General features: G+C 43.5%; 1 protein-coding gene across 1 annotated transcript; it reads left to right on the top strand.

The window, feature by feature from the left end:
• The first annotated feature begins 2,078 nt into the window (after positions 1-2,078).
• LOC127295226 (uncharacterized) lies at positions 2,079-8,065 on the top strand. Its single transcript, XM_051325135.2, has 8 exons — positions 2,079-2,363; positions 3,754-3,987; positions 4,127-4,434; positions 4,737-4,825; positions 4,915-4,996; positions 5,081-5,152; positions 7,121-7,231; positions 7,329-8,065. The coding sequence occupies exons 2-8, from the start codon at positions 3,813-3,815 to the stop codon at positions 7,593-7,595; spliced, it is 1,104 nt and encodes a 367-aa protein (XP_051181095.1). The 5' UTR covers positions 2,079-2,363; positions 3,754-3,812; the 3' UTR covers positions 7,596-8,065.
• Positions 8,066-25,515: the final 17,450 nt, after the last annotated feature.

The following is a 25,515-nucleotide window of genomic DNA, read 5'->3' as shown; positions in this document are numbered from 1 at the left end:
CTATTTTAGCACCCCTTTTTTGGGACATGAAAAATCATAATCTGTACATCGATAAAAACTACTAAGGAATGAAATAATCGGGACCAGCCTACCCCAGGATAATTGTTTTTATTCTAGATGCTTAGTTTTATTTTTGGAACAATCTCCAGTTTCCATCAATTCGAGATTATGAGGCGAAGAACAACGACTCAAATTTCGAGATACTTTAATTGGAATGAGCATTGTTCATAGCCAAATTAGTAATTGATAAGGGGTTGCCCGATATTCTCAGTAAGCGACGGGTGGTGATGAACACGTGATAAATGCAGCGGATGGAATCGATGATATGAGGTAGATAAATTGTATGACGCCGACGAAGTCTCTCGATTGATTCCTGTCGCCAATGCAACAACTCTCAACCCTGCAAGATATTCGCAACTCCACACACTTGCGCACGTAGCCGCCAACCACGAAGCGGTAGATTGCAATCTTCTAATCCCCAATAGAACAACAGATCACACAAACTTTCAGTAGCATAAAACTCCAGATCGAAACAAATTAGAGAGTTGAGAATCAATAGTTTTATGTAGCAAACAACTATGAACTAGGGTTTATCTTAAAAGTGGTCTAAAACAACTTTGGGGGCGTTTTGGGCACTTATATAGGGGTTCAGGACGACCTCAGGTCGAAAAAGTACGAAAATAACCGACCCAGAATAGATCTGGTCGAGACAGACTCGGACTCGGCCGGCCTGGGGGCCGGTCCGGTTTGGACCGGGCCAGGGACCGGGTGGCAACCGGGCGAGGCGTCCAGGCTTACTGGATAGTGCCCGGTTGGCACCGGCGTGTCGTCCGGTTTGGACCGAACGGATCCGGAATGGGGGCCGATCGGACCGGGCCTGGGGCCGGATGTCCCGGCGGTACGGCCGGTTGACCGGGCTGGACGCCGGCCTGAACAACTCCTCCTCTCGCGCATGCCTCCCGCTCCTCCCCCGCGCGTCCATGGGATGTCTTCATGTCCAGCTCCATGTCCAGCTTCACGTCCAACTTCTGGTCCAGTTTCTTGTCCAGCTGCTCCTCTCCTCCTCGTGCGATGCTTGGTTCCTCTTCATACCTGACCATACATAAGTAATGCGACTTAGGCAGTATAAAGTTCTCATCGATCAAAGTATCATTAAGGAACAAGTTCACCTGTTGTTTAAGTAGATTCGCACGAGCTCGTGTCATTGGTCCAATCCTGACTTCATTGGACTTGAGCTTCACAACACCATCATCTACATCTTGCAATGACAGAGGTAGTAGTGTGGTAGGGATGTCCTCATCAGTAATGTACTCGCAACTACTTCTCATGCCTCACCAAAGGACAAAAAGGAAACCTCACTTTATGACATTTATTTTTAAGCCTAACAATTTGTCAAAAGTATAAAGCGATACATTTAGGGTTTTGAATTTTCAACGCTATAGTCACAAAGAGGAATACTGTCATCTGCACATTGTAAAATAGTTCCATCCATGAAATGACGCACCAATTAGTATCATCTACATAGATAGGATAGTATCATAATCACTAGAATATCGACAACTATATTAAAACACTTTGCTAGTTCTAGGTCGACCGAGAATTAAGCTAGTTACAGGTCGACTCTAGCATCCTGAAATTTGCATCGTTGTTCGTGCATATGGATATGCAATTACATATAGGAGGCAGAGGATCCCATGCAGATGCCTTTGTTAGTAGGGTAAAAATACGCCCCTAAGTCGTTATTAACTTTGATACCAACATTTCCACCGGATGTAATTTTTCCATCCTGGTACATCAGGTGAATTCCATTCATCGAGAGTGGAGAGGAAAATGTCTCTTAAGTAATTCCTTTCAACTACTTTCTCTTTCTTGTCGGCAATTATCCTGAGTGGCTCTGCTAAGAAAAAGCTGGTGTTCTCTTCACGGTCAGCTAAGCTGGTGGGTGACTCGGCTAACGATCCTAACCTCTCCGAGAACAGGAGAAGAAAGAAAAGTGGCAGAGAGGGGAGGAGCAACGAGGAGGAGCAAAAAAACAGGCCATCGTCAACCGCCAGGAAGGGATGACGAAGTTGAGGAAGCGCCCGAAACATTCGAACCAACAAAAGCAGGAGGCAGGGGACCCAATGCAAAAGGAAAGCAAGGCCGCAGCGAAAGCTGCCTCCGAGCTAACCCTTCTTCAAACCAACGAACCCATCTCCTCCTCCAACTCCACCCCCCCCCCCCCCCCCTCCCCCTTCAGTCCCCTGCCCTCTCTTACAAATACCTCCATCGTCCTGTGCTTCCGCCGTCGAATTAACCAGCCGCCGATCAGTCCATCGAGAAGGAAGAAGTACAGAGCTAATCAAAGGGCCAAGAAACTCGAGGTAACATACCTCGCAAGGGTTTATATACATATCCCCTTTTAGTTTCTTGCTTGTCTGCCTGTCTGTTAGCGGTAGCATTTCCTTTCTGTTTTTGCCTCATTGTTTCTGCATCTCGGGTGAAGCAAAGAGTCCTTCTAATTACTTCTACTACTATCTAGCATCTTTCCCTGTCTGTTCAAATTATTTGGCTCTTCAAATTGTGGGGCAACAGAAAAATACAAATACTTCTCGATGAGTTTCATCAAGAGTTTTGGCCTGTTCACGGATGAACTATGTATTCGGCTTCCTCTTGATTTCTGGTGTGGTTTTGTGATCTGTGAATGAACAGGATTTAGTTGCCACGGTGTCACTTTCCCACAGTATTTGTGGTTCATGCTAATTTGGACTTGGTGCATGATTAGATGATAAGTTTCTTGGCGGTTTGCTACCTGCTGGAATGGATAAACTCGTTTACACTTATAGGTGGCGTTTGATGGTCAATGCTACCGACCAGCTAAATGTTAAAGAACTAAATTGTTTTGTCTGTCGGGAACTTTTGTATATGTGAATTGAGCAGACTGGCTCTGTTCTAGCTGTTGCTGTCAATGACCAGTTATCTAGAATTCTAGATATGATAATGTATTATAACATTAGGAAAATTCACGTACATAACAAGAAATAGGAAGAATGCATAACCAAAATCTTTCTGGCAAGCAAGCTTGTCATCATGTTGCTTTACCAGGTGCAGATCAGATGACTGCAAGATTGTATGTACTAATTAACTAGTATGTCATGGGTCATAGTTTTTTTCTTAATGGAGTCATGGGTCATAGTAAATTCTAAAATAACAGAAAAAGTACAAATCAGGGCAGCTATAGAATTTTAAAGGACAACTGCCCAATTGTAATAATTATACGCTTGGCGAACCCACCATATGATCCAATTCAAGGTTCACGTGTCTTTGTCTTATTCTTCGGGTTCCTTCATTTCTTTAGTTTGTAGCAGCACCGGGGTCAATTCTATACATCCCCTTTGTCTCCTTTTGATTCCCTTTTTTCTTTTACCTTTTTTCATTTTATATGCTGATCAAACTTGATAATACCAACAAATAAGTACGTAACTGATTGGAGGATATGAATCAGAATGGTTGCTTTGATCGCCACCAGTTATCATGTCAGATAGGCTGGCAAACTCCACACATCAATTTTTTCCGACCTTGCATGTCATTTTCAGGGAAGGTAGTAAGGAACTTTAGTGTCCACATGAAGGATAAGATGATTTTCTCTTTGTTGCGTCGTCAGTTTTAATTCTTTGAAAGAGTGCAAAATCCTATTTTATTTTTTGCATGCTCTACACTGATTTGATCAATAACAACAAATACTTACTGAAGATACTTTCTCTTGTGGAGCAGTACTCCAATCTTCCAAAGAGGAGCTGGATTTTTCCTTCATCCTTTCGTCTAGTGATAACATGGAGGATAAGTGTGACCATCCAGCAGAACTTTTGGGCACTGTCGATGCTGAAAGTTCTTTGCTATCGCAATCTGAGGATGCCGTCTCGGAACCATTAGAAACTGCTGATGTTAACGGAGCTACTGAACATGATGGTTCCTCAGACACTGGCCATGCTGAACAGACTGATGACGGTAAGCTTGTTGCAGTTTATGGCTTAATTTATCCTGATAAAATTTTAACCTTTTATCAGCTGGATGAAGAAGTTGAACCTGATGGTTTGTTGTACTAAATGTTTGGAGCAGTCTAATGATAATAGTTGTATAAATTCAGAGCCTGCTACAAAGGAAACCTCTGCTATTAATGTTGAGAAAGGAGATGTGGCGCAACCCTGTGTTGAAAGTAGTGCTGATGAACAAGAGAATCAAAAAATGTTTCCGGTGACAGGAACAGATGCAAGTGATAGTACCTCAGTCACATCTATGGAAGATGGGCTGGAACCCAAAAAAGGTGCTCAGTCAGAGCCAGGAGATGTTAGTGGGTACCCTCCTGATCTATCCAATGACAAGTCTTCCACTGGAAATGGAAATGTGTACGAAAATGCAAAGTGCGTATTGACAAATTCGACCAAGAAGATGAAGGTAATCTCATTTTTTGAACCAGCCGTTTTGCTTAAACCTTTATTTCTTTACTTCTTTACAAGTTCTATATGTTCATTACTGAGCAAAGTGGCCTTTTAGCAGAGTGGCACACATAATTCTATATGTACATTACTTTTAGATATGAAATATCAATATTCTGGCATACTCTTCAGTCTTAATGAGCTTTCTATATACAATGAAGAATATTCTGTATGCATATTTCTGCATCTAGTCTTTCGTTTTTTGTAAAAAATGATGCGGTCTTGATCTAATTATATACACTCTATACGTATTTCTTACAGAGAAGTAAATCTGCAACTACGAGGAAGCCACTACAAGCTACTAACAAAAATAGTCCGGATAACTGGAATGACTCTACTCTCACAAACTCGTATGATTCACAACTTGAGCACATAATGTTATATGGTTATAGCGCCTCTCTCTTCCACAATGATAAGCTTACTAAACTTTTTCATGTAGGAAATCATTGAACGGAAAGACTACTACTGTCCCATCAAGCCCTGTCTTCAGATGTACTGAACGTGCCGAGAAGCGCAGAGAAGTACATATTGTGAAATGAAAAATACAAAACATGGTGGGGGAAGGGGAAAGGTTCTCATGCTCTGTTTTTCATGGTTTATTGCAGTACTATTCGAAGTTGGAGGAGAAACATCAAGCTATGGAGGAACAGAAAACTCAGTTGGAAGCTAGGTTGAAGGTAATTTGTTTGTTTTGCTGTTTTTTCATTGAAGATGCATCCTCTTGTCTGCTATTTTTGGTGTTCATATTGTTAAACCTGAGTTAGATGCCTGTTTAGGTGTAGTTGGAGCACTCTCGGTAGTATGTTCACGGTTCAGTTATGTATTTGTATATTTTTTGCTGTGTTTGTGTGTTCAATGGAATTTTAAATATAGGAGTTAGTTATAGAATGGGTCCTGAACTTTTATGTTGTATACATTTTTTTATCATGGTTCTGTACTTCTGTTGATCTACTCTGTTTATATGGAACTGCTTCGTATGACTGAATATACTTCCACCTGAAAGTGCTAAGATCAAAGAAAAGTCATACTAGTTCTGTGCCAGAGACCTTCAAAAAATCTTAAACAGACCCCGAAACCCTCCCACGACCCGCGCCGCCCCCGCGGCGGCCGGGCCGCGCCTTCTTCCCCGAGCCTCCCCAGCTTCCCTCCTCCGCCCTCCCCTGCCGCCGCCGTCGGCGTGTGCCGCCGGGCGCGTTGCCCGCGCGGTGCCGGCGGCGGCGGGGCTGACTCTACCCGCCGCGAAGATGGGGGCGCGGGGTCCTCGGGTTTGCGGCGGTGCACCTCGGCGGGCATCGGTCCGGCGGAGCAGCGTGAAACCTGCGCGTCGGGTGGGAGGAGGGGCGGTGGCGCGGCCGTTGGCGGCGGAGCAGTGCAGGCGGCGCCATGGCAGGGCCCGCTCGACCCAGATCTGGGCCCAGACGGGGCCCGGAGGGGTTCGGCGGGTGCTCTGCGCTTGGCACGCCGGCGGCGCTCCCTGGAGGAAGAGAAGGCAGGGCCGCGGTGGGTGGGCGGCGGCGGCACTCCGGTCAGCCAGCTGCAGCGTTGCAGCGGGGCTTTACGGGCCCTCTTGGGTCCGGCCGGGCCAGTTCGGGCCTGGTTTGCCTCGTAGCCTCGTCCGGTCGGCTACCGCGAAGGCGGTGGAGGCAGTTCCCTCCCGCGTGGCTGCGGTGTTGCTACCCCGTCCCCGATGCATCCCTTTTCTTCCTCTAGGCCCTACTCCGGTGACCACAGTTAGGCGGCGAGGATGGCTTCAAGACCGTGGTGGCGTGTGCTGGTGGGCGGCATGTTAGGTGGAGCACGTCGGAGCGTCTGGGGTGGTCGGTTTGGAGGTCGGGAGAAATCCCTGTCGGCATGCTCGACACCGACGCGGTGACGCCTGCGGGTGTCACCCTGCCTTCTTGAAGGGCGTCGGGTGTACCTCCTCCTCAATCCCCTCCGCATACCGGGGGAAACCCTAGGACTAGTCCGGGCAGCAGCGGCGTCATCGTCGTCTCCTTGGTGAATGTGTTGCTTGGTATGCGGCGCCTCGGCGTGCTAGGAGCGTGGTGGTACTTCTCCGGAGGGCGCAGCGGTTGCGGGTCGTCATCGTGTTCATCGATCTGCCGGTGTCGGCATTAGTTCTTCTTTCCTTTCTTTTTCTTTTCTTTTGGGCTTGGTTGTGCTGCGGCCCTAGCGCGTTCGTTGTATCGGGTCGTTTGCTATATTAATATAGCGGGGCGAAAGCCTATTTCGAGAGAGAGTTCTGTGCCAGAAGAGATTTTTTTTTTCTGCAACAGAAGAGATGAGATTTTAGGAAGTGTGTAGTCACTTCTCTTATCTTTGATCACTAACTTAAAAAAATTCTCATCTGTTAGGTAGAAATAGTTTCATCATATTTATCAAAAATCAAATGTATGAACAATTTTTTTTTACCTGTACAAAACGAAACATTGGGAGTTGCATATTCGAGACCACAGAAGGTAAAAAGAAACGTCATCTATCTTGAAGGAGAGGGAGAGATAATAATTATATACCGCCAGATCAAAGAAAATTTGTCTCAAAAATGAATGGTCTACTGAAACGCACCAACAATTTAAATGCATCAGCACAGGCTAACAGTTTTCTCAAGCAAACTCTCATTGATCTCTTACATTCTCAATCTGTAGAGAGAACAGGAGGAGGCTCTCAGGCTACTGAGGAAAAGCCTGACATTCAAGGCCACACCCATGCCAAGCTTCTACCATGAGGCACCTTCTCCCAAGGCTGAATACAAGAAGGTAGACACCAAAACGAATCAGTTTGCTCTATAGGTTCAAAATAAGATGCCTTGGTAGAGCACCGGTTCCTCTCTCTTAATGAACTTCTTGCCTGCAGCTACCCACAACCCGTCCCAAGTCACCGAAGCTGGGGAGGAAGAAGGCTTCCATGAACACCTCACACTCGTCGGAGGAGGGTGAGAGCACGAGACCATACTGCCGTGCGAGCCGTGACAGCCTTGGCAACCACTGTAAGTGCCACAGCAGCACCAAGCCGCAGCAGCAGCATCCTGCAGCAAACGCTAGGCACGCTGCAGCCGCGTCCAAGAAGCGAGCCAAGAACCATGCCCACAAGGTATCAGTGCTCAACATCGCTGTGTGCTAGTTGCAGCAGCAGCAACTGCTGCTTCACCTTCCTCCTGCAGTGCTTGGTCCAGTGATACTTGGCGTTTGCTTCACATAAATCATGGTGGAACCTGAATCCAGGAGAAGGGGAAACAGAGGTTGTTCATTTTTTCCTTAAGTTATGAGAGCAACTTATGCTTCGATCACGGCTTGTGGTGCTTTTGGTGTAGATAATAAGTTATTGTCATGATGATGGTCTTGCACAAGGGGTGTGCATGTGCCATGAGTGAAGTCAGTCACAAGTGTTTTATTTATGTTAATATTTTTCTCTCACTTTGCTTATTTATTCTGAGATGTGAGAGCGGCATGTGCTCTCTGTACAAATGTTGTTTGTTTGTTAATTTGTGGGGTTGTGTGTTTCTTGGTGTAAGTTATATTGTGCACTCATGCAAACAGTGGGTTTGTTTGCTTGTTGGTGGTCGATGAATGACATGGAACTATTTATGGTCACTGGTCTGCAGTGGAGTTTAAGTTGGTGGTTGTGCCTTTTTTGTTGGTTGTACATTAGATACCATCATTATGGGTCCGATCTGTTGCACTTGTTAATTGCTGTAAAAATATGCAGTTGCAAATCAAGCCCTATTTTTTCTTAGGATTTTTTGAGGTGGCTAGAAAATATTACAGTGTATACCCAAGATTTCGGATTATTTGAGGTGGCTTTAGTTCAAATTCATATCCATTCAAGGCATCAAGTCCGATTACAGTTTATGCAAGAAGCTATCGAATACTTGTGTGATACCATCATACTACAACAAGAATAACATATTTTGGCCGACGAACATAGAATAATTGACCATATTTGTATGGTTTGAGTCCTATGAAAAATAGCAGATGTGCTCGTTAGAACCAAAGAGGTTGGTTCACAGAATCCTACGAAGATCACTAAACTCGGCCCTGTAGTATCTCAGATATATTTTATGGTCATGGCTGAACAGGGGTGGTTCATTCTCCTTATTGATGTGCTGGATAAAAAGACTGAATTATCGTGACCTCCCTCACCCTAGCTGCCTCCCGCACCCAACCCTCCCAACCCTAGCCGCCTCCCGCCGCCGCCGGCAGCGCCGCCGGGGCAAAGACCTCGGGGCGTGGCGGCGGCGGGGGCCTTCCCACGTGACGCGACGGGGACGACGGCCAGGGAGTTTCTCACGCGCGGCGTGCGGTGACCCAGCATACCACTGCATGTTGTAGTATACAAGTCGTTGATATGATCTTTGTGAAGGGACTTCTTCACAAATTGCCATATCCCTCAGAGTGGTACAACAGAAACATTGCAGGTCATAACACTCCATATATTATTACAAACATTGTCTTAACAAGTTGGTATTCTCACAGGTCCTATGAGAACACCCTAAGATACTACTTAAGTACGATTACAACTCATAACCAAATATAAAGAGAGCTCAACAACTTATTTAGGTAAGTTCTACGTTGCTCGGCTCTATGATGCTAGGGTATATCACTACTCCACCACCTCGGTGTTATCGGGTCCGTAGACTATCCCATAGTCTACTCCTTCAACTCCACCGGTAAGATCAGGTTCCTCGTAAACCAGCTCATAGCTTCCTTCTGGTGCTCCATCGTTGATGGCCTCCACTTCCGGATCACAGTCTAGCAAGGGTGTCGAAAGAAAGTGAGTACAGAGGTACTCAGCAAGTTCTAAAAGAGTAAAAAGGTGTTTGATGCACTAGCTACGACCATTGATCCGGAAATCGCAGGTCAATGCATGTTTTGAAATCATTTCTTCAAAAGGTTGCTTTTATTATGAAAACTATGTCCGCCAGTCTTCACAGGTTGACCAGAACTTCGTGGAGTTCCTTTCCTGCCGTGTTCGCAGTTCCCTTCCCGGAAAAAGGAGTGACAGCCACAATTTAATACACTCTGCAGAGGTGCGTTACTTTTCCCACAAGAGATCCCACCCTTTTTGCCAACCGCAGGGACTTGCCCCCGTTCACACTTCCTTTGGTGTGAGGCCAGGTATAAAGATCCAATCCCACACCGCCTTCTCCGCGACTGCAAACCCACCCTTTTGTCCACCCGTACACCCCCAGTAGTTCCCGATTACGGCTTTACTCACGGTGCACTTTGGACAATCCATCATAGACCGTAGAGCTAATCATCACTAATGGATGGGGATTTAAAAGGCTATCCCAACATACGGAAGTGCCTCCAACACCTCGCAGCTCTACCAGTCCATTGGCGTGCAGAAGGGAAAAGATACGGCTGGCTTCACTAGAGCCATTATAGATCTCATGGTTAACGCGATTTGTATGGCGCTAGAATCACTGGACGGTTAATCCTAGGTTAATATAACCCATGCAATGGAACCTCCACCATATCAACACATACCATGGTTCCATTGCCAGCCACATAGTCATATTCATAGTTGGAAAGTAACATTTTATTTGCGATGGAGGAATGATAAGTATATAGCTTTGCATTAAAGTAGTAGAAAATAATCAAGTTGACATGAGCAAGGGTGAACTTGCCTGTGGACTGCGAGATAGTGCAGTTCAATGCAGTTGATGGAACCTAGACCTCGGGTTCTGTAAGAAGCATCATTGTCCGGTAAGGACAATGTTATAAAATCCAAATAATGCAATCATGGATGTATTATTTTATGTTGAATCCCTTTACCCCAATGAGTTATTACAATTTAGGGTTGAGTTAAGATTTATGCCTTTGGCAGTAACTTGCAATTGATTTAAGGGGTAAACCATTTTAATTCACATAAAGTACTTCAAAGTAAAACTACTTTACTTGGTGATTCATTATTCATTCCAAAAATGATTTGAAATAATAGAGTTGCCTCTATATTTTGGAATAGAAATGAATAGAGTATTTTTCTTTGAAAAATACCTTTCTCAATAGAAATGACTTGGAATAATAGAATTTCCTTTTGAAATGTTTGAAAATAAGTATTTGAACTTATTTGAGATTTTTCCTTGAATTTTAAATACAAGGAAATAATAGTTTGAAATTCCAAGTTATTATTTTAAATTCATCAAATTCATAATTTTGAATTTGTTTCTTAAATTCTATTTTATATTTTATTTAGGTTAAGATTTATTTTTCATTCACCAATCCAATTTTTAATGGATTTTTAAAGTTGTATTTTATTTATTAAAAATTGGTGTAATTCTGGCTTTTTCTAAATGGTGAAAAGTCCAAAATACCCCCGGCCCCAATTGGGCCAGCCCATTACCTAAGCCCATGGGACAGCCAACTAAGGCTTGCCCCATAGTGGCTCGGTGGCGCCGACGCGGCCCACCTCTCTCACTTACGCGTCTCTCTCGCTCACTTGCACTAACCCTAACCTCTCGCGACCCCGTGGCGATGGCATCGCCGCCATGGCCGCCGCCATGCTCCGGCCACCTCCTGGCCTCCCTACCTTCGCCACCTACCTGATCTGGACCGCCGCGAGACGATCTATCGATCTGTCCGCGTGGTTTCTCCAATCTCCTCCTCTCCTGGCGAATCGCCTCTGCTCTGGATCTACTGGAGAATCGCCTCGGGCGATTTGGTGGTCTCCGGCGAACTCTCGTCCTCGCCGTCGACGTGCGCGCCTCCTGAGACCGACCTGGTGCGGTGCTGCTTGCAGTACCAGTGCCGTGCTGCTGTGGTGGTGTTCGTGCTCGTCGGCGTAACGCCGGCGTCTACCCTGGGTCTTGCAGCTGCTATGGCCGCGCGAGCACTGCCTCGCCATGCCATAGCCTCTGCCACCAGGCGCATGTAAGTGTTCTGCTCTTTCTCCTTCTCTTCTCCATGCCTGTGCGCCTCCCAAGCTACTGTGCTTCTTCTTCCTCCTATTCTACTGCTCTCTGGTGATCCTGTGATCACACAGAGCTTTGCCATGGCTGCCTAATCTACCTATGCTTCCATTTGCTGCAAGTTATGGCCAAATTACCAATTTCTGGTACTGGCCAGTGTTGCCTTGTTTGCTGTACATGCCACGTGTTGCTTATCTATTGCTCCTAGCATGCTCTGATCTTGCTATGCTATCCTGTGCTTGCTTGCAAGCTTGATATACCATGCTGTTCATGCTTATGGGCTTGCTATGCTTACTGGCAATCTGCACTTGCTTGTCTAGGTGTACTGCTGTGCATTTGTGACACTTGTGAATGACAGGGATGTGTGTGAGGTACTTCTGTGCCTCCTGTGTAAGCTATTGATCCATTGGATCAACCATTCTTTGTTGGCTAGCTTATCTGTGTGGCTTGACTTGATTCAATTGATCTATCTGATCAATTAACTGTCAGTGATTGGTTGCTGATTAATTCTATGGCTAAGTAAATCATTTTCCTTGTTGATGCTGATGCTCAAGCATCACTATGCTATTGCATACATGTGCTGTTGCTTATTCTAGCTCACTGGACTTGATCCAGTGGCTATGATGCAGTGATTTGTGATGTGTTGCCTTACAGTATGCTACTGTCAGTAAATAGCATGGATCTGTGATATATTCATACTTGAATAAATTGATTTATGATGAACTGCTTATGCAGTGATGATTTAAATTACTTGCTTGTAAATGAATTTGCTGTTTATAATGATTTAACAAGCAAATGAATCTGAATCCAACTCTGGATGATGATGTTCTGTATTTGGCTTTACTTTAACTGGTGCTAAGTGTGATGTGACCTCAGTAGCCTTGCTACTGATTGGTTGCTCACCTATTTGGTTGGATCTTTTGGGCTACTCAACTTTGCTTGCATGTTTGGGGATCATACTAACTATGAATGCCAATATGCTTGCCTGTGATGAAATCTAGGGTTTTACTGATGGTTATGTGCCTAGGATTTTCTGTGTAGTCTATACTAGCTGCCAATTATTGCAATACATCTACTGGTGCTATCTGTGCATAAGATCTTGCTTCTGTGCACAAGATCTGTATCTGGATGGTTTCTATTTTGGTGGCTTTTTAGACTAGCAGTGATCCTTGGTGAAAACCAAGTGATGATTCACCCTGTTGAGCATCTGCTCAACCCCATGACTGTGTCATGCATATTTTATGGATTAGATCCATTGAATCTTTTCCAGGAACTTGGTATACCTTGTTCCAGCTCCTAGAATGAGATTATGTGTTGGTGCAGACTTGGGGTTTGTTCACAGCCCTTCACCTCCAGTCCTGGTTGATCTTCTAGGTCACCATGATTTCTGGTGGCTGAGGGTTTGTGTGTGTTTGGTGCTGTTCTTGAGAAAGAACTGGATGAACTCTGTGTTGCTCTATCTTCACCCTTACCTGGTGAATTTCTTATCTGGTCGACTGCTACAGTTTCTAGGGTTGGTGCTGCTTTTATATGAGGACTACTTCTTCCCTGGCCTTGACACACAAGCCTGACTTGCTTTGTGACTAAGCTGTTGCATGGCCTTGATGTGGCTTGCCCAGCTCAAGCTCTCATATGCTGAAACTTGAGCCCTCTGTGGTGCTCAGTCTTGGTCTGCTTGATCCTATCTTGTGCTGTCCAGGCTTTGGACAAGCACAAGTATGCAGTGACAGTGTACTCTGTCCAAACTGAATTTCTGTGATGTCTCCACTCTGTCCAAACTGAATTTCTAACACTTAACATTCTGGCTAGCATTTGCTTTTCTGTTTTGCAGGTTTTGAAGTTGAATATGACCAGAAGATATTCTTCAAGGCATTTAGTCTAGGTTTTAGTTTAGGTCAAACTTGTAATTTTCCCTTTTCATTTCTGTTATTATTCCTCAATTCTTGTATCAAGAATATTGTAAAGACAATTTATTCTGTGTTGTTATCAATAAAGCTCAAGTTTTTGTTTATGAGCTTTTTATTTATGTAATGTTTATATTCTGAATTAAATATTGTATTTAATATTCAATTTGAAATTCAAAATCATTTGAATTCATATGTTGTATTTGAATTGTGATATTCATAGTGCTTATTGCTTATTGTTGAATGTTTATAACTTGTCAAATGAAATCATTCCCCAAATCAACAAGATACAAAAGAGATCATGTCGAAATTTGCCTAACTCACATTGCCTAACCCTAAGTGCAAAATGAGAGAGAACCTCGATCCCTCTTAGGTTTAGTTGCAATAAGGCACGAAAATTTCCCCCGTTTTGCGATGAAATGCACATCCCATTTCTAAATCTACCCTTCGTTGTTCCTATGTTCTGGGTTATTACAGCCTCTCCCCCTTAACAGAAACTTCGTCCCGAAGTTAAGATTGGTACCTGAACATCTCGGGGTAAGACTTCCTGAGTTCTTCTTACGTCTCCCAAGTTGCTTCTCGCTCAGGATGATGTTGCCATTGAACTTTGCAGTATTTGATTGCTCTGTTCCTTAACTTCTTCCATTGTACTTCTAAGATATTTTCAGGTCTTTCCACATAAGTTAGATCAGATTGAATTCTATTTCTTCATATGTGATGGGATCATCCGGTGCCTTCAAACACTTTCTGAGTTGGGATACATGAAATACATTGTGAACTTGACTTAGTTGCGCCGGTAATTCCAACTCAAAAGTTGTTCCTCGATTCTGACTGAGTATCTTAAATGGTCCTATATATCGAGGACTTAACTTTCCTTTAACTCCGAACCTCTTAAGTCCATTCATTGGGCTAACCTTTAAATATACCATGTCTCCTACTTTCGGTTCCCAAGCTCTTCTTCTTTGGTCAGCATAACTCTTTTGACGACTTTGAGCTATTTTGAGTCTATCCCGAATTACCTCGATGACTCCTTGTCTTTCCTTGATGTAGTCCGGTGTAAACTCCTTGTTCTCTCCGGTTTCAAACCAACAAATTGGTGATCGACACTTCCTTCCGTACAATGCTTCGTACGGTGCCTTTTGGATGCTACTCTGATAACTATTGTTATATGAGAATTCCGCCAAAGGTAAATGGTCCTTCCATGAGCCTCCAAAGTTCAGAGCACAAGCTCTAAGCATGTCTTCAAGTATTTGATTGGTTCTTTCGGTTTGTCATCCGGTTTGTAGATGATATGCTGTACTGAAATCCAACTTGGATCCCAAAGCTTCTTGGAGTTGTTTCCAAAACGCTGATGTGAAAATTGAACCTCTATCTGAGACTATTTTCATTGGTACTCCATGCTTGCTAACAATCTCCTTCACATATATATCCACACGCTTCTACGCAGTATCCTTTGTATTTACGGCTATGAAATGAGCACTCTTGGTGAGTCTGTCCACTATTACCCATATCATATTTTTCCTCTTACTAGTCATTGGCAGACCAGTAACAAAATCCATTCCGATTTCATCCCATTTCCACTCCGGTATCTCTAGTGGTTTGAGTAATCCAGCAGGACTTTGATGTTCAGCCTTCACTCGCTGACATGTATGGCATTCAGAGACATATTGTGCTATCTCTCTTTTCATGTTGTTCCACCAGAACATCTCCTTCAAATCCATATACATCTTAGTACTTCCCGGATGTATTGAATAAGGGGTTTCATGTGCTTCTTTTAATATGATTGACTTCACTTCTGGATCATCCGGTACACATATCCTTTTCTGGAAGTATAGTGAATCAAACTCCCCTAGATTGAATTCCGATGGTCTTCCCTCTCCAATCCTTTTGATTTCTTCTTGGATGAACAAATCATCCGCTTGTTTCCGGATAATCTCATACTTCAAGTCTGAGTACATCTCATCCATAATCCTCATGGTTGCTACACTTCCCTTAACATCACCTTGAATAAACAAAATCTGAGCGTCCTCTAGCTCCTTCCGAAGTTCCTTTGGAATCTCCCATTCCGTAGGTTGATTTTCCGTACTCTTCCTGCTTAAGGCATCTGCGACTACCTTAGCCTTGCCTGGTGTATAGTTGATTGTAAGGTCATAATCCTTAATCAACTCTAACCATCTCTTCTGTCTCATGTTTAATTCCTTCTGAGTGAAGAAATATTTCAAACTTTTATGATCGGTGTATAACTCACACTTGGATCCATATAAAAATTGTCTCCAACTCTTCAAAGCATACACAACTGCCGCTAATTCTAGATCATGTACTGGGTAGTTGTGTTCATGTAGTTTCAACTGTCTTGATCCATAAGCTATTACCTTCCGATCTTGCATAAGAACACATCCAAGTCAATTCTTGGAAGCATCACAATACACCGTGTAATCCTTTCCAGGTTCCGGAACTGCTAACACCGGTGCTGTGGTTAACTTATCTTTGAGTGTTTGGAAGCTGGCTTCACACTCATCAGTCCACACAAATGGAGTATTTTTCTTGAGTAACTTGGTCATTGGTCCTGCAATCTTCGAAAATCCCTCTATGAATCTCCGATAATAGCCTGCCATACCAAGAAATCCTCGTATCTCCTTAGCACTTTTGGGTGACTTCCATTCCAATACTGACTGAACCTTGCTTGGATTCACCGCTATGCCTTCTTTGGTTATGACATGTCCAAGAAATTCAACACTATCTAACCAAAATTTGCACTTGCTGAACTTTGCATATAGCTGATGTTCTCTCAAAATTTGCAGAACTATCTTCAAATGCTTGGCATGTTCTTCTTTATCTTTGGAATAGATTAGAATATCATCTATGAACACTATCACAAACTTGTCCAAATACTTCATGAATATCTTATTCATCAAATTCATGAAAATTGCTGGTGCATTTGTTAGTCCGAATGGTACAACCAAGTATTCATGGTGTCCATACCTTGATACGAACGCTGTTTTTGGCACATCCTCCTTCTTGATCTTGATTTGATGGTATCCTGACCTTAAATCTATCTTCAAGAAGACTCCAGCTCCTTGAACTTGATTAAAAAGGTATTGTATTCTAGGTAAAGGATACTTGTTCTTGATAGTTACATTGTTCAGATTTCTGTAATCTCCACACATTCTCCTTCCTCCATCTCTTTTATCCACAAAAATGACTGGTGTACCCCATGGTGACACACTTTCTTGAATGAATCCCTTCTGTTCTAACTCATCTATCTGAGCTTTCAGTTCCACTAATTCCTTTGGTCCCATCTTATATGGTGGTTGAGCTATTGGTGCTGTGCCTGGAATCAGATCGATCGTGAACTCTATCTCCCTATCGGGTGGCATACCCGGTAGTTCCTTAGGAAATACATCTTGAAACTCATTCAATACAGGGATATCTTCAATCCTCACCTCCTTCAGACTATTGAGTTCCAATCCTATCTCCAACTCACTGTATTTGTCTCCTTGGAAAAATATTCGGCCTCCAATGGAGTTGCGAAGTGATACTGTTTTGTCTCCACAGTTGATCACCGCTCCATTCTCTGTCAACCAGTCCATCCCTAGGATGACGGATATGTCCTTCATGGGTATGATGAATAGGTCCGTGAAATACACACAGTCACATATGGTTATGACTTGTGCTTCTTTCACGTGGGTCACTAAAATCGTTCCCCCCGCGGATAGAACAGTTATAGGGGTTTCTAACTTAGAACATCTAAGCCCGAATTTTTCCACAAACTCCAATGCAAGAAATGATGTGGTTGCTCCAGTATCAAATAAGACTTTGCCAGGATGAGTAAGAATGCTTAGCGTACCTAAGACTGTTTGATCCAACTCTTCCGCTTGCTCCAAAGATGTGCAATTCAGCTTTCCATAAGGCTTTCCCCTCTTGTTGTTGTTGTTGTTGTTGTTGTTGTTGTTGTTGTTGTTGTTGTTGTTGTTGTTGCGGTTGTTGTTGTTGTTGTTGTTGTTGTTGTTGTTGTTGTTGTTGTTGTTGTTGTTGCGGTTGTTGTTGTTTCCACCTCGTCCTCCTGAGCTCTGTCCGCTCCAAGACGATTTGTTTGGACACTCCGGCTTGATGTGTCCATCCTTCCCACAACCATAACAGATGATTCTGGGTTTCTGACAATCCTTCTACAAATGACCCCTCAGGCCACAACTTTTGCAGATGATCTGATTAATTGGGTTCTGACTCTGACCTCCCCGGTTGTATTGATTACCAGTAGTAGGTCGAAATCGGGGTTTGAAACTCCGATCAGGTGTTGGTTTACTAATTGGGTATTTCCTTGGCTCGATACGAGGCCTCTTCCTCCTATCCTCCTAGACTTGCCTGTAATCATCCTCGAAAGTGATTGCCGAGTCAATCAGTTCCTGGAATTCAGCAGTCCATGCCAACCTTAGTTGCATCTTCATGTATGGATTCATGCCTTTAATGAACCGCTTCTTTCTCTTTTCCTCCGTATCAACATCCTCAGGTGCATACCTGGATAACCTGTTGAAATCCCGAACATACTGCATAATGGGTGCGGTGTTCTGACGTAGTTCGTCAAACTCCCTCTTCTTCAACTCCATCACGCTCTCCGGAACATGAGCATCCCGGAACTTCTTCTTGAACTCCTCCCAGGTGAACACCTTATCTGGAGGGTGTACTGCTACAAGATTCTCCCACCATGACGCTGCTGGTCCTGACAACAGATAAGTCGTATATCTAATCTTCTCCTCATCATTGCAACCAACGGTCTTCAACCTCCGTTCCGTATCCATGAGCCAATCTTCAGCATCCATTGGTTCTGGAGCTGATGTAAAAGGTAGTGGTATTGCATTTTGGAAGTCTGATAGGGTTACTCCCTTGCCTTCATTACCCTTATCATTGATGACGTGGGTAAAGAAGTCTTGCATGTTCTTGCTTTGACTTTCCTGGTAACGCCTCCTATTTTCCTCCATTGCTCTCATATATTGTTGGAAGTCTGGGTGCATCATTGGGTGTGGTGGTGGTGGTGCATTCTCTGCTCTAGCTGCTGCATCTGCCTCCTCTTTTTCTCTCGCCTCCCGCTCTCTGCGAGCCTCTTCGGTTTCTACTAACGCCATGTTCCCCCTAGTCCTGTAACAAAGAGTGATTACTCATAATTACACCATGCGAATGTTTTCTGAGCTCAACTCATTGCCCAGAACTAGTCACACAATGAAATCAAGAAGCAAATACAAAACAAACATTTATTATGCATATACTTTGTATATTACATAACACACACACACACTTATATTACATGTGGTATATATAAACCACTTATTTGGCTTAAAGCCCAAGCCAACGGAATTTAAAAATACGTTCTATTACAATACCACCTAGATTACTTTATTCTTCCTTGGAGCTCTACTCCTCGTCATCATAACTCGCCTCCGCGTACATCCCTGGGGTCCATCCGGTACAGCGGTTTGTCTTCCGAACTCCGTCCGGAATGAAGGTCCTTCCAGTAGGTATGTAATCTGAATCAGATGAAGTGCCAAGACAGAGATCTATCATGCCAAAATAGCTGGATAAAGACTCATATGTATCCCCAGTGGGATACAGCTCACCTTCTTCTGCCATCCATGGAGGATTCCTACTCACTTGACCTCTCATCTTCTTCTTCTTCTTTTTCTTACCTCGATGACTCCTTGTCTTTCCTTGATGTAGTCCGGTGTAAACTCCTTGTTCTCTCCGGTTTCAAACCAACAAATTGGTGATCGACACTTCCTTCCGTACAATGCTTCATACGGTGCCTTCTGGATGCTACTCTGATAACTATTGTTATATGAGAATTCCGCCAAAGGTAAATGGTCCTTCCATGAGCCTCCAAAGTTCAGAGCACAAGCTCTAAGCATGTCTTCAAGTATTTGATTGGTTCTTTCGGTTTCCCATCCGGTTTGTAGATGATATGCTGTACTGAAATCCAACTTGGATCCCAAAGCTTCTTGGAGTTGTTTCCAAAACGCTGATGTGAAAATTGAACCTCTATCTGAGACTATTTTCTTTGGTACTCCATGCTTGCTAACAATCTCCTTCACATATATATCCACACGCTTCTCCGCAGTATCCTTTGTATTTACGGCTATGAAATGAGCACTCTTGGTGAGTCTGTCCACTATTACCCATATCATATTTTTCCTGTTACTAGTCATTGGCAGACCAGTAACAAAATCCATTCCGATTTCATCCCATTTCCACTCCGGTATCTCTAGTGGTTTGAGTAATCCAGCAGGACTTTGATGTTCAGCCTTCACTCGCTGACATGTATGGCATTCAGAGATATATTGTGCTATCTCTCTTTTCATGTTGTTCCACCAGAACATCTCCTTCAAATCCATATACATCTTAGTACTTCCCGGATGTATTGAATAAGGGGTTTCATGTGCTTCTTTTAATATGATTGACTTCACTTCTGGATCATCCGGTACACATATCCTTTTCTGGAAATATAGTGAATCAAACTCCCCTAGATTGAATTCCGATGGTCTTCCCTCTCCAATCCTTTTGATTTCTTCTTGGATGAACAAATCATTCGCTTGTTTCCGGATAATCTCATACTTCAAGTCTGAGTACATCTCATCCATAATCCTCATGGTTGCTACACTTCCCTTAACATCACCTTGAATAAACAAAATCTGAGCGTCCTCTAGCTCCTTCCGAAGTTCCTTTGGAATCTCCCATTCTGTAGGTTGATTTTCCGTACTCTTCCTGCTTAAGGCATCTGCGACTACCTTAGCCTTGCCTGGTGTATAGTTGATTGTAAGGTCATAATCCTTAATCAACTCTAACCATCTCTTCTGTCTCATGTTTAATTCCTTCTGAGTGAAGAAATATTTCAAACTTTTATGATCGGTGTATAACTGACACTTGGATCCATATAAAAATTGTCTCCAACTCTTCAAAGCATACACAACTGCCGATAATTCTAGATCATGTACTGGGTAGTTGTGTTCATGTGGTTTCAACTGTCTTGATCCATAAGCTATTACCTTCCGATCATGCATAAGAACACATCCAAGTCAATTCTTGGAAGCATCACAATACACCGTGTAATCCTTTCCAGGTTCCGGAACTGCTAACACCGGTGCTGTGGTTAACTTATCTTTGAGTGTTTGGAAGCTGGCTTCACACTCATCAGTCCACACAAATGGAGTATTTTTCTTGAGTAACTTGGTCATTGGTCCTGCAATCTTCGAAAATCCCTCTATGAATCTCCGATAATAGCCTGCCATACCAAGAAATCCTCGTATCTCCTTAGCACTTTTGGGTGACTTCCATTCCAATACTGACTGAACCTTGCTTGGATTCACCGCTATGCCTTCTTTGGTTATGACATGTCCAAGAAATTCAACACTATCTAACCAAAATTTGCACTTGCTGAACTTTGCATATAGCTGATGTTCTCTCAAAATTTGCAGAACTATCTTCAAATGCTTGGCATGTTCTTCTTTATCTTTGGAATAGATTAGAATATCATCTATGAACACTATCACAAACTTGTCCAAATACTTCATGAATATCTTATTCATCAAATTCATGAAAATTGCTGGTGCATTTGTTAGTCCGAATGGTACAACCAAGTATTCATGGTGTCCATACCTTGATACGAACGCTGTTTTTGGCACATCCTCCTTCTTGATCTTGATTTGATGGTATCCTGACCTTAAATCTATCTTCAAGAAGACTCCAGCTCCTTGAACTTGATTAAAAAGGTCTTGTATTCTAGGTAAAGGATACTTGTTCTTGATAGTTACATTGTTCAGATTTCTGTAATCTCCACACATTCTCCTTCCTCCATCTCTTTTATCCACAAAAATGACTGGTGTACCCCATGGTGACACACTTTCTTGAATGAATCCCTTCTGTTCTAACTCATCTATCTGAGCTTTCAGTTCCACTAATTCCTTTGGTCCCATCTTATATGGTGGTTGAGCTATTGGTGCTGTGCCTGGAATCAGATCGATCGTGAACTCTATCTCCCTATCGGGTGGCATACCCGGTAGTTCCTTAGGAAATACATCTTGAAACTCATTCAATACAGGGATATCTTCAATCCTCACCTCCTTCAGACTATTGAGTTCCAATCCTATCTCCAACTCACTGTATTTGTCTCCTTGGAAAACTATTCGGCCTCCAATGGAGTTGCGAAGTGATACTGTTTTGTCTCCACAGTTGATCACCGCTCCATTCTCTGTCAACCAGTCCATCCCTAGGATGACGGATATGTCCTTCATGGGTATGATGAATAGGTCCGTGAAATACACACAGTCACATATGGTTATGACCTGTGCTTCTTTCACGTGGGTCACTAAAATCGTTCCCCCCGCGGATAGAACAGTTATAGGGGTTTCTAACTTAGAACATCTAAGCCCGAATTTTTCCACAAACTCCAATGCAAGAAATGATGTGGTTGCTCCAGTATCAAATAAGACTTTGCCAGGATGAGTAAGAATGCTTAGCGTACCTAAGACTGTTTGATCCGACTCTTCCGCTTGCTCCAAAGATGTGCAATTCAGCTTTTCATAAGGCTTTCCCCTCTTGTTGTTGTTGTTGTTGTTGTTGTTGTAGTTGCGGTTGTTGTTGTTGTTGTTGTTGTTGTTGTTGTTGTTGTTGTTGTTGTTGTTGTTGTTGTTGTTGTTGCGGTTGTTGTTGTTTCCACCTCGTCCTCCTGAGCTCTGTCCGCTCCAAGACGATTTGTTTGGACACTCCGGCTTGATGTGTCCATCCTTCCCACAACCATAACAGATGATTCTGGGTTTCTGACAATCCTTCTGCAAATGACCCCTCAGGCCACAACTTTTGCAGATGATCTGATTAATTGGGTTCTGACTCTGACCTCCCCGGTTGTATTGATTACCAGTAGTAGGTCGAAATCGGGGTTTGAAACTCCGATCAGGTGTTGGTTTACTAATTGGGTATTTCCTTGGCTCGATACGAGGCCTCTTCCTCCTTTCCTCCTAGACTTGCCTGTAATCATCCTCGAAAGTGATTGCCGAGTCAATCAGTTCCTGGAATTCAGCAGTCCGTGCCAACCTTAGTTGCATCTTCATGTATGGATTCATGCCTTTAATGAACCGCTTCTTTCTCTTTTCCTCCGTATCAACATCCTCAGGTGCATACCTGGATAACCTGTTGAAATCCCGAACATACTGCATAATGGGTGCGGTGTTCTGACGTAGTTCGTCAAACTCCCTCTTCTTCAACTCCATCACGCTCTCCGGAACATGAGCATCCCGGAACTTCTTCTTGAACTCCTCCCAGGTGAACACCTTATCTGGAGGGTGTACTGCTACAAGATTCTCCCACCATGACGCTGCTGGTCCTGACAACAGATAAGTCGTATATCTAATCTTCTCCTCATCATTGCAACCAACGGTCTTCAACTTCCGTTCCGTATCCATGAGCCAATCTTCAGCATCCATTGGTTCTGGAGCTGATGTAAAAGGTAGTGGTCTTGCATTTTGGAAGTCTGATAGGGTTACTCCCTTGCCTTCATTACCCTTATCATTGATGACGTGGGTAAAGAAGTCTTGCATGTTCTTGCTTTGACTTTCCTGGTAACGCCTCCTATTTTCCTCCATTGCTCTCATATACTGTTGGAAGTCTGGGTGCATCATTGGGTGTGGTGGTGGTGGTGCATTCTCTGCTCTAGCTGCTGCATCTGCCTCCTCTTTTTCTCTCGCCTCCCGCTCTCTGCGAGCCTCTTCGGTTTCTACTAACGCCATGTTCCCCCTAGTCCTGTAACAAAGAGTGATTACTCATAATTACACCATGCAAATGTTTTCTGAGCTCAACTCATTGCCCAGACTAGTCACACAATGAAATCAAGAAGCAAATACAAAACAAACATTTATTATGCATATACTTTGTATATTACATAACACACACACACTTATATTACATGTGGTATATATAAACCACTTATTTGGCTTAAAGCCCAAGCCAACGGAATTTAAAAATACGTTCTATTACAATACCACCTAGATTACTTTATTCTTCCTTGGAGCTCTACTCCTCGTCATCATAACTCGCCTCCGCGTACATCCCTGGGGTCCATCCGGTACAGCGGTTTGTCTTCCGAACTCCGTCCGGAATGAAGGTCCTTCCAGTAGGTATGTAATCTGAATCGGATGAAGTGCCGAGACAGAGATCTATCATGCCAAAATAGCTGGATAAAGACTCATATGTATCCCCAGTGGGATACAGCTCACCTTCTTCTGCCATCCATGGAGGATTCCTACTCACTTGACCTCTCATCTTCTTCTTCTTCTTTTTCTTAGTTCCAGAACTCTCACCTACAACGTACTGGGATGTTTTGGGTAATCCCATCTCCAAATCTAAAGAAATGGAGTTGGTGTCTTTCTCTTCCTGCCCAAAACTTTGGTTAACATTCTGGTTAACCGCGCCTCCTTCATCCTCTGTATCACAAGTGATGGGTTCTCCTTCATCCCCATATGGTTCCCCGAAACGCCAACCAGTCGAATTCTCGATTGGTGACTCCGAGCAGTTTAGGTTTCTGGAATCATCTCCCCCATATCCAGACTCATACGATGCTGACACATGCGGATAGTGTGGGACAAAGTTGGGTGTGAGTGGATCTTTCTGGGACAACTGGTCACTCAAATCTACATAGCTGTCTAAGCTAAAGAAAGGTGTAGTATGTTGTGGTTGTGCCCTCAGATCACGCATCCGAGTTTGGACTTTATCAGGGTCCGTGAACTCAGTTAGCATGTGCTCAATCTCACCCCTCATCTTCATGTGTAAAAGGTACATCGTGGTCAATAAAGACTTACAACTATCCATGTGTTGTGCTGCAGCTTCAGGACTTCTGTGTGCTAACACCAGATGATTCAGAGTGGGATCCTCATCTTCCTCGGCATGAGTTACATGAGAATACGCTGAACATAGCAGCTCTACTGACTTGTGCTGCCTTATCTCAAGGATTGCCTTGAATAAGGCCATGTGATAGGCTGTGGTAATGGTTTTGGATTCTCCGTATGGCATTATACGACTCATCAGCAGTTGTGTCGGTAGTTGGACCGATACTCTGCACTTGGCTAGGATTTCCCCATCGTAATAGATATACTTGATAACGAGTATCCGTGGGTCACAATGGAGTTCCTTCAGCATCCCACGCAGGAGATCTGTGATTTGTCCATCATAATCACCGAGCCATCCCTCAACCTTCCTCAAAGTCCTCTTAGGAAAAGTGTTCGCCATTATGGCTGTATACAAAAGCAGAACATTAGTAATGATAATGCATCATAATAGCTATAATAAAGAATTATCGCACTAAAATATCTGGTTTTGCTATTCTCATGTGAATAATCACCATATTTCTAGAGAATCCTTTACTATTTCTACTTGACTCCTACAGGTTTCTTCCTATACTAGGTTTTTCCAACCTAAGGTCGCAACATTTGCTCTGATACCAGCTGCGGTGACCCAGCATACCACTGCATGTTGTAGTATACAAGTCGTTGATATGATCTTTGTGAAGGGACTTCTTCACAAATTGCCATATCCCTCAGAGTGGTACAACAGAAACATTGCAGGTCATAACACTCCATATATTATTACAAACATTGTCTTAACAAGTTGGTATTCTCACAGGTCCTATGAGAACACCCTAAGATACTACTTAAGTACGATTACAACTCATAACCAAATATAAAGAGAGCTCAACAACTTATTTAGGTAAGTTCTACGCTGCTCGGCTCTATGATGCTAGGGTATATCACTACTCCTCCACCTCGGTGTCATCGGGTCCGTAGACTATCCCATAGTCTACTCCTTCAACTCCACCGGTAAGATCAGGTTCCTCGTAAACCAGCTCATAGCTTCCTTCTGGTGCTCCATCGTTGATGGCCTCCACTTCCGGATCACAGTCTAGCAAGGGTGTCGGAAGAAAGTGAGTACAGAGGTACTCAGCAAGTTCTAAAAGAGTAAAAAGGTGTTTGATGCACTAGCTACGACCATTGATCAGGAAATCGCAGGTCAATGCATGTTTTGAAATCATTTTTTCAAAATGTTGCTTTTATTATGAAAACTATGCCCGTCAGTCTTCACAGGTTGACCAGAACTTCGTGGAGTTCCTTTCCTTCCGCGTTCGCAGTTCCCTTCCCGGAACAAGGAGTGACAGCCACAATTTGATACACTCTGCAGAGGTGCGTTACTTTTCCCACAA

The sequence above is a fragment of the Lolium perenne genome, chromosome 4, assembly GCF_019359855.2.
Source record: "Lolium perenne isolate Kyuss_39 chromosome 4, Kyuss_2.0, whole genome shotgun sequence".
Lineage (NCBI taxonomy): Eukaryota > Viridiplantae > Streptophyta > Magnoliopsida > Poales > Poaceae > Lolium > Lolium perenne.
This window is presented reverse-complemented; position numbering and strand designations above follow the sequence as displayed.

What these genes read in the sequence shown, in the direction of transcription:
- LOC127295226 (XM_051325135.2), top strand. Translation starts at nt 3,813, where the DNA reads ATGGAGGATAAGTGTGACCATCCAGCAGAACTTTTGGGCACTGTCGAT. An exon ending in TGCTGAACAGACTGATGACG is followed by an intron (nt 3,988 to 4,126) that starts GTAAGCTTGTTG and finishes GTATAAATTCAG; the next exon opens with AGCCTGCTACAAAGGAAACC. An exon ending in CCAAGGCTGAATACAAGAAG is followed by an intron (nt 7,232 to 7,328) that starts GTAGACACCAAA and finishes TCTTGCCTGCAG; the next exon opens with CTACCCACAACCCGTCCCAA.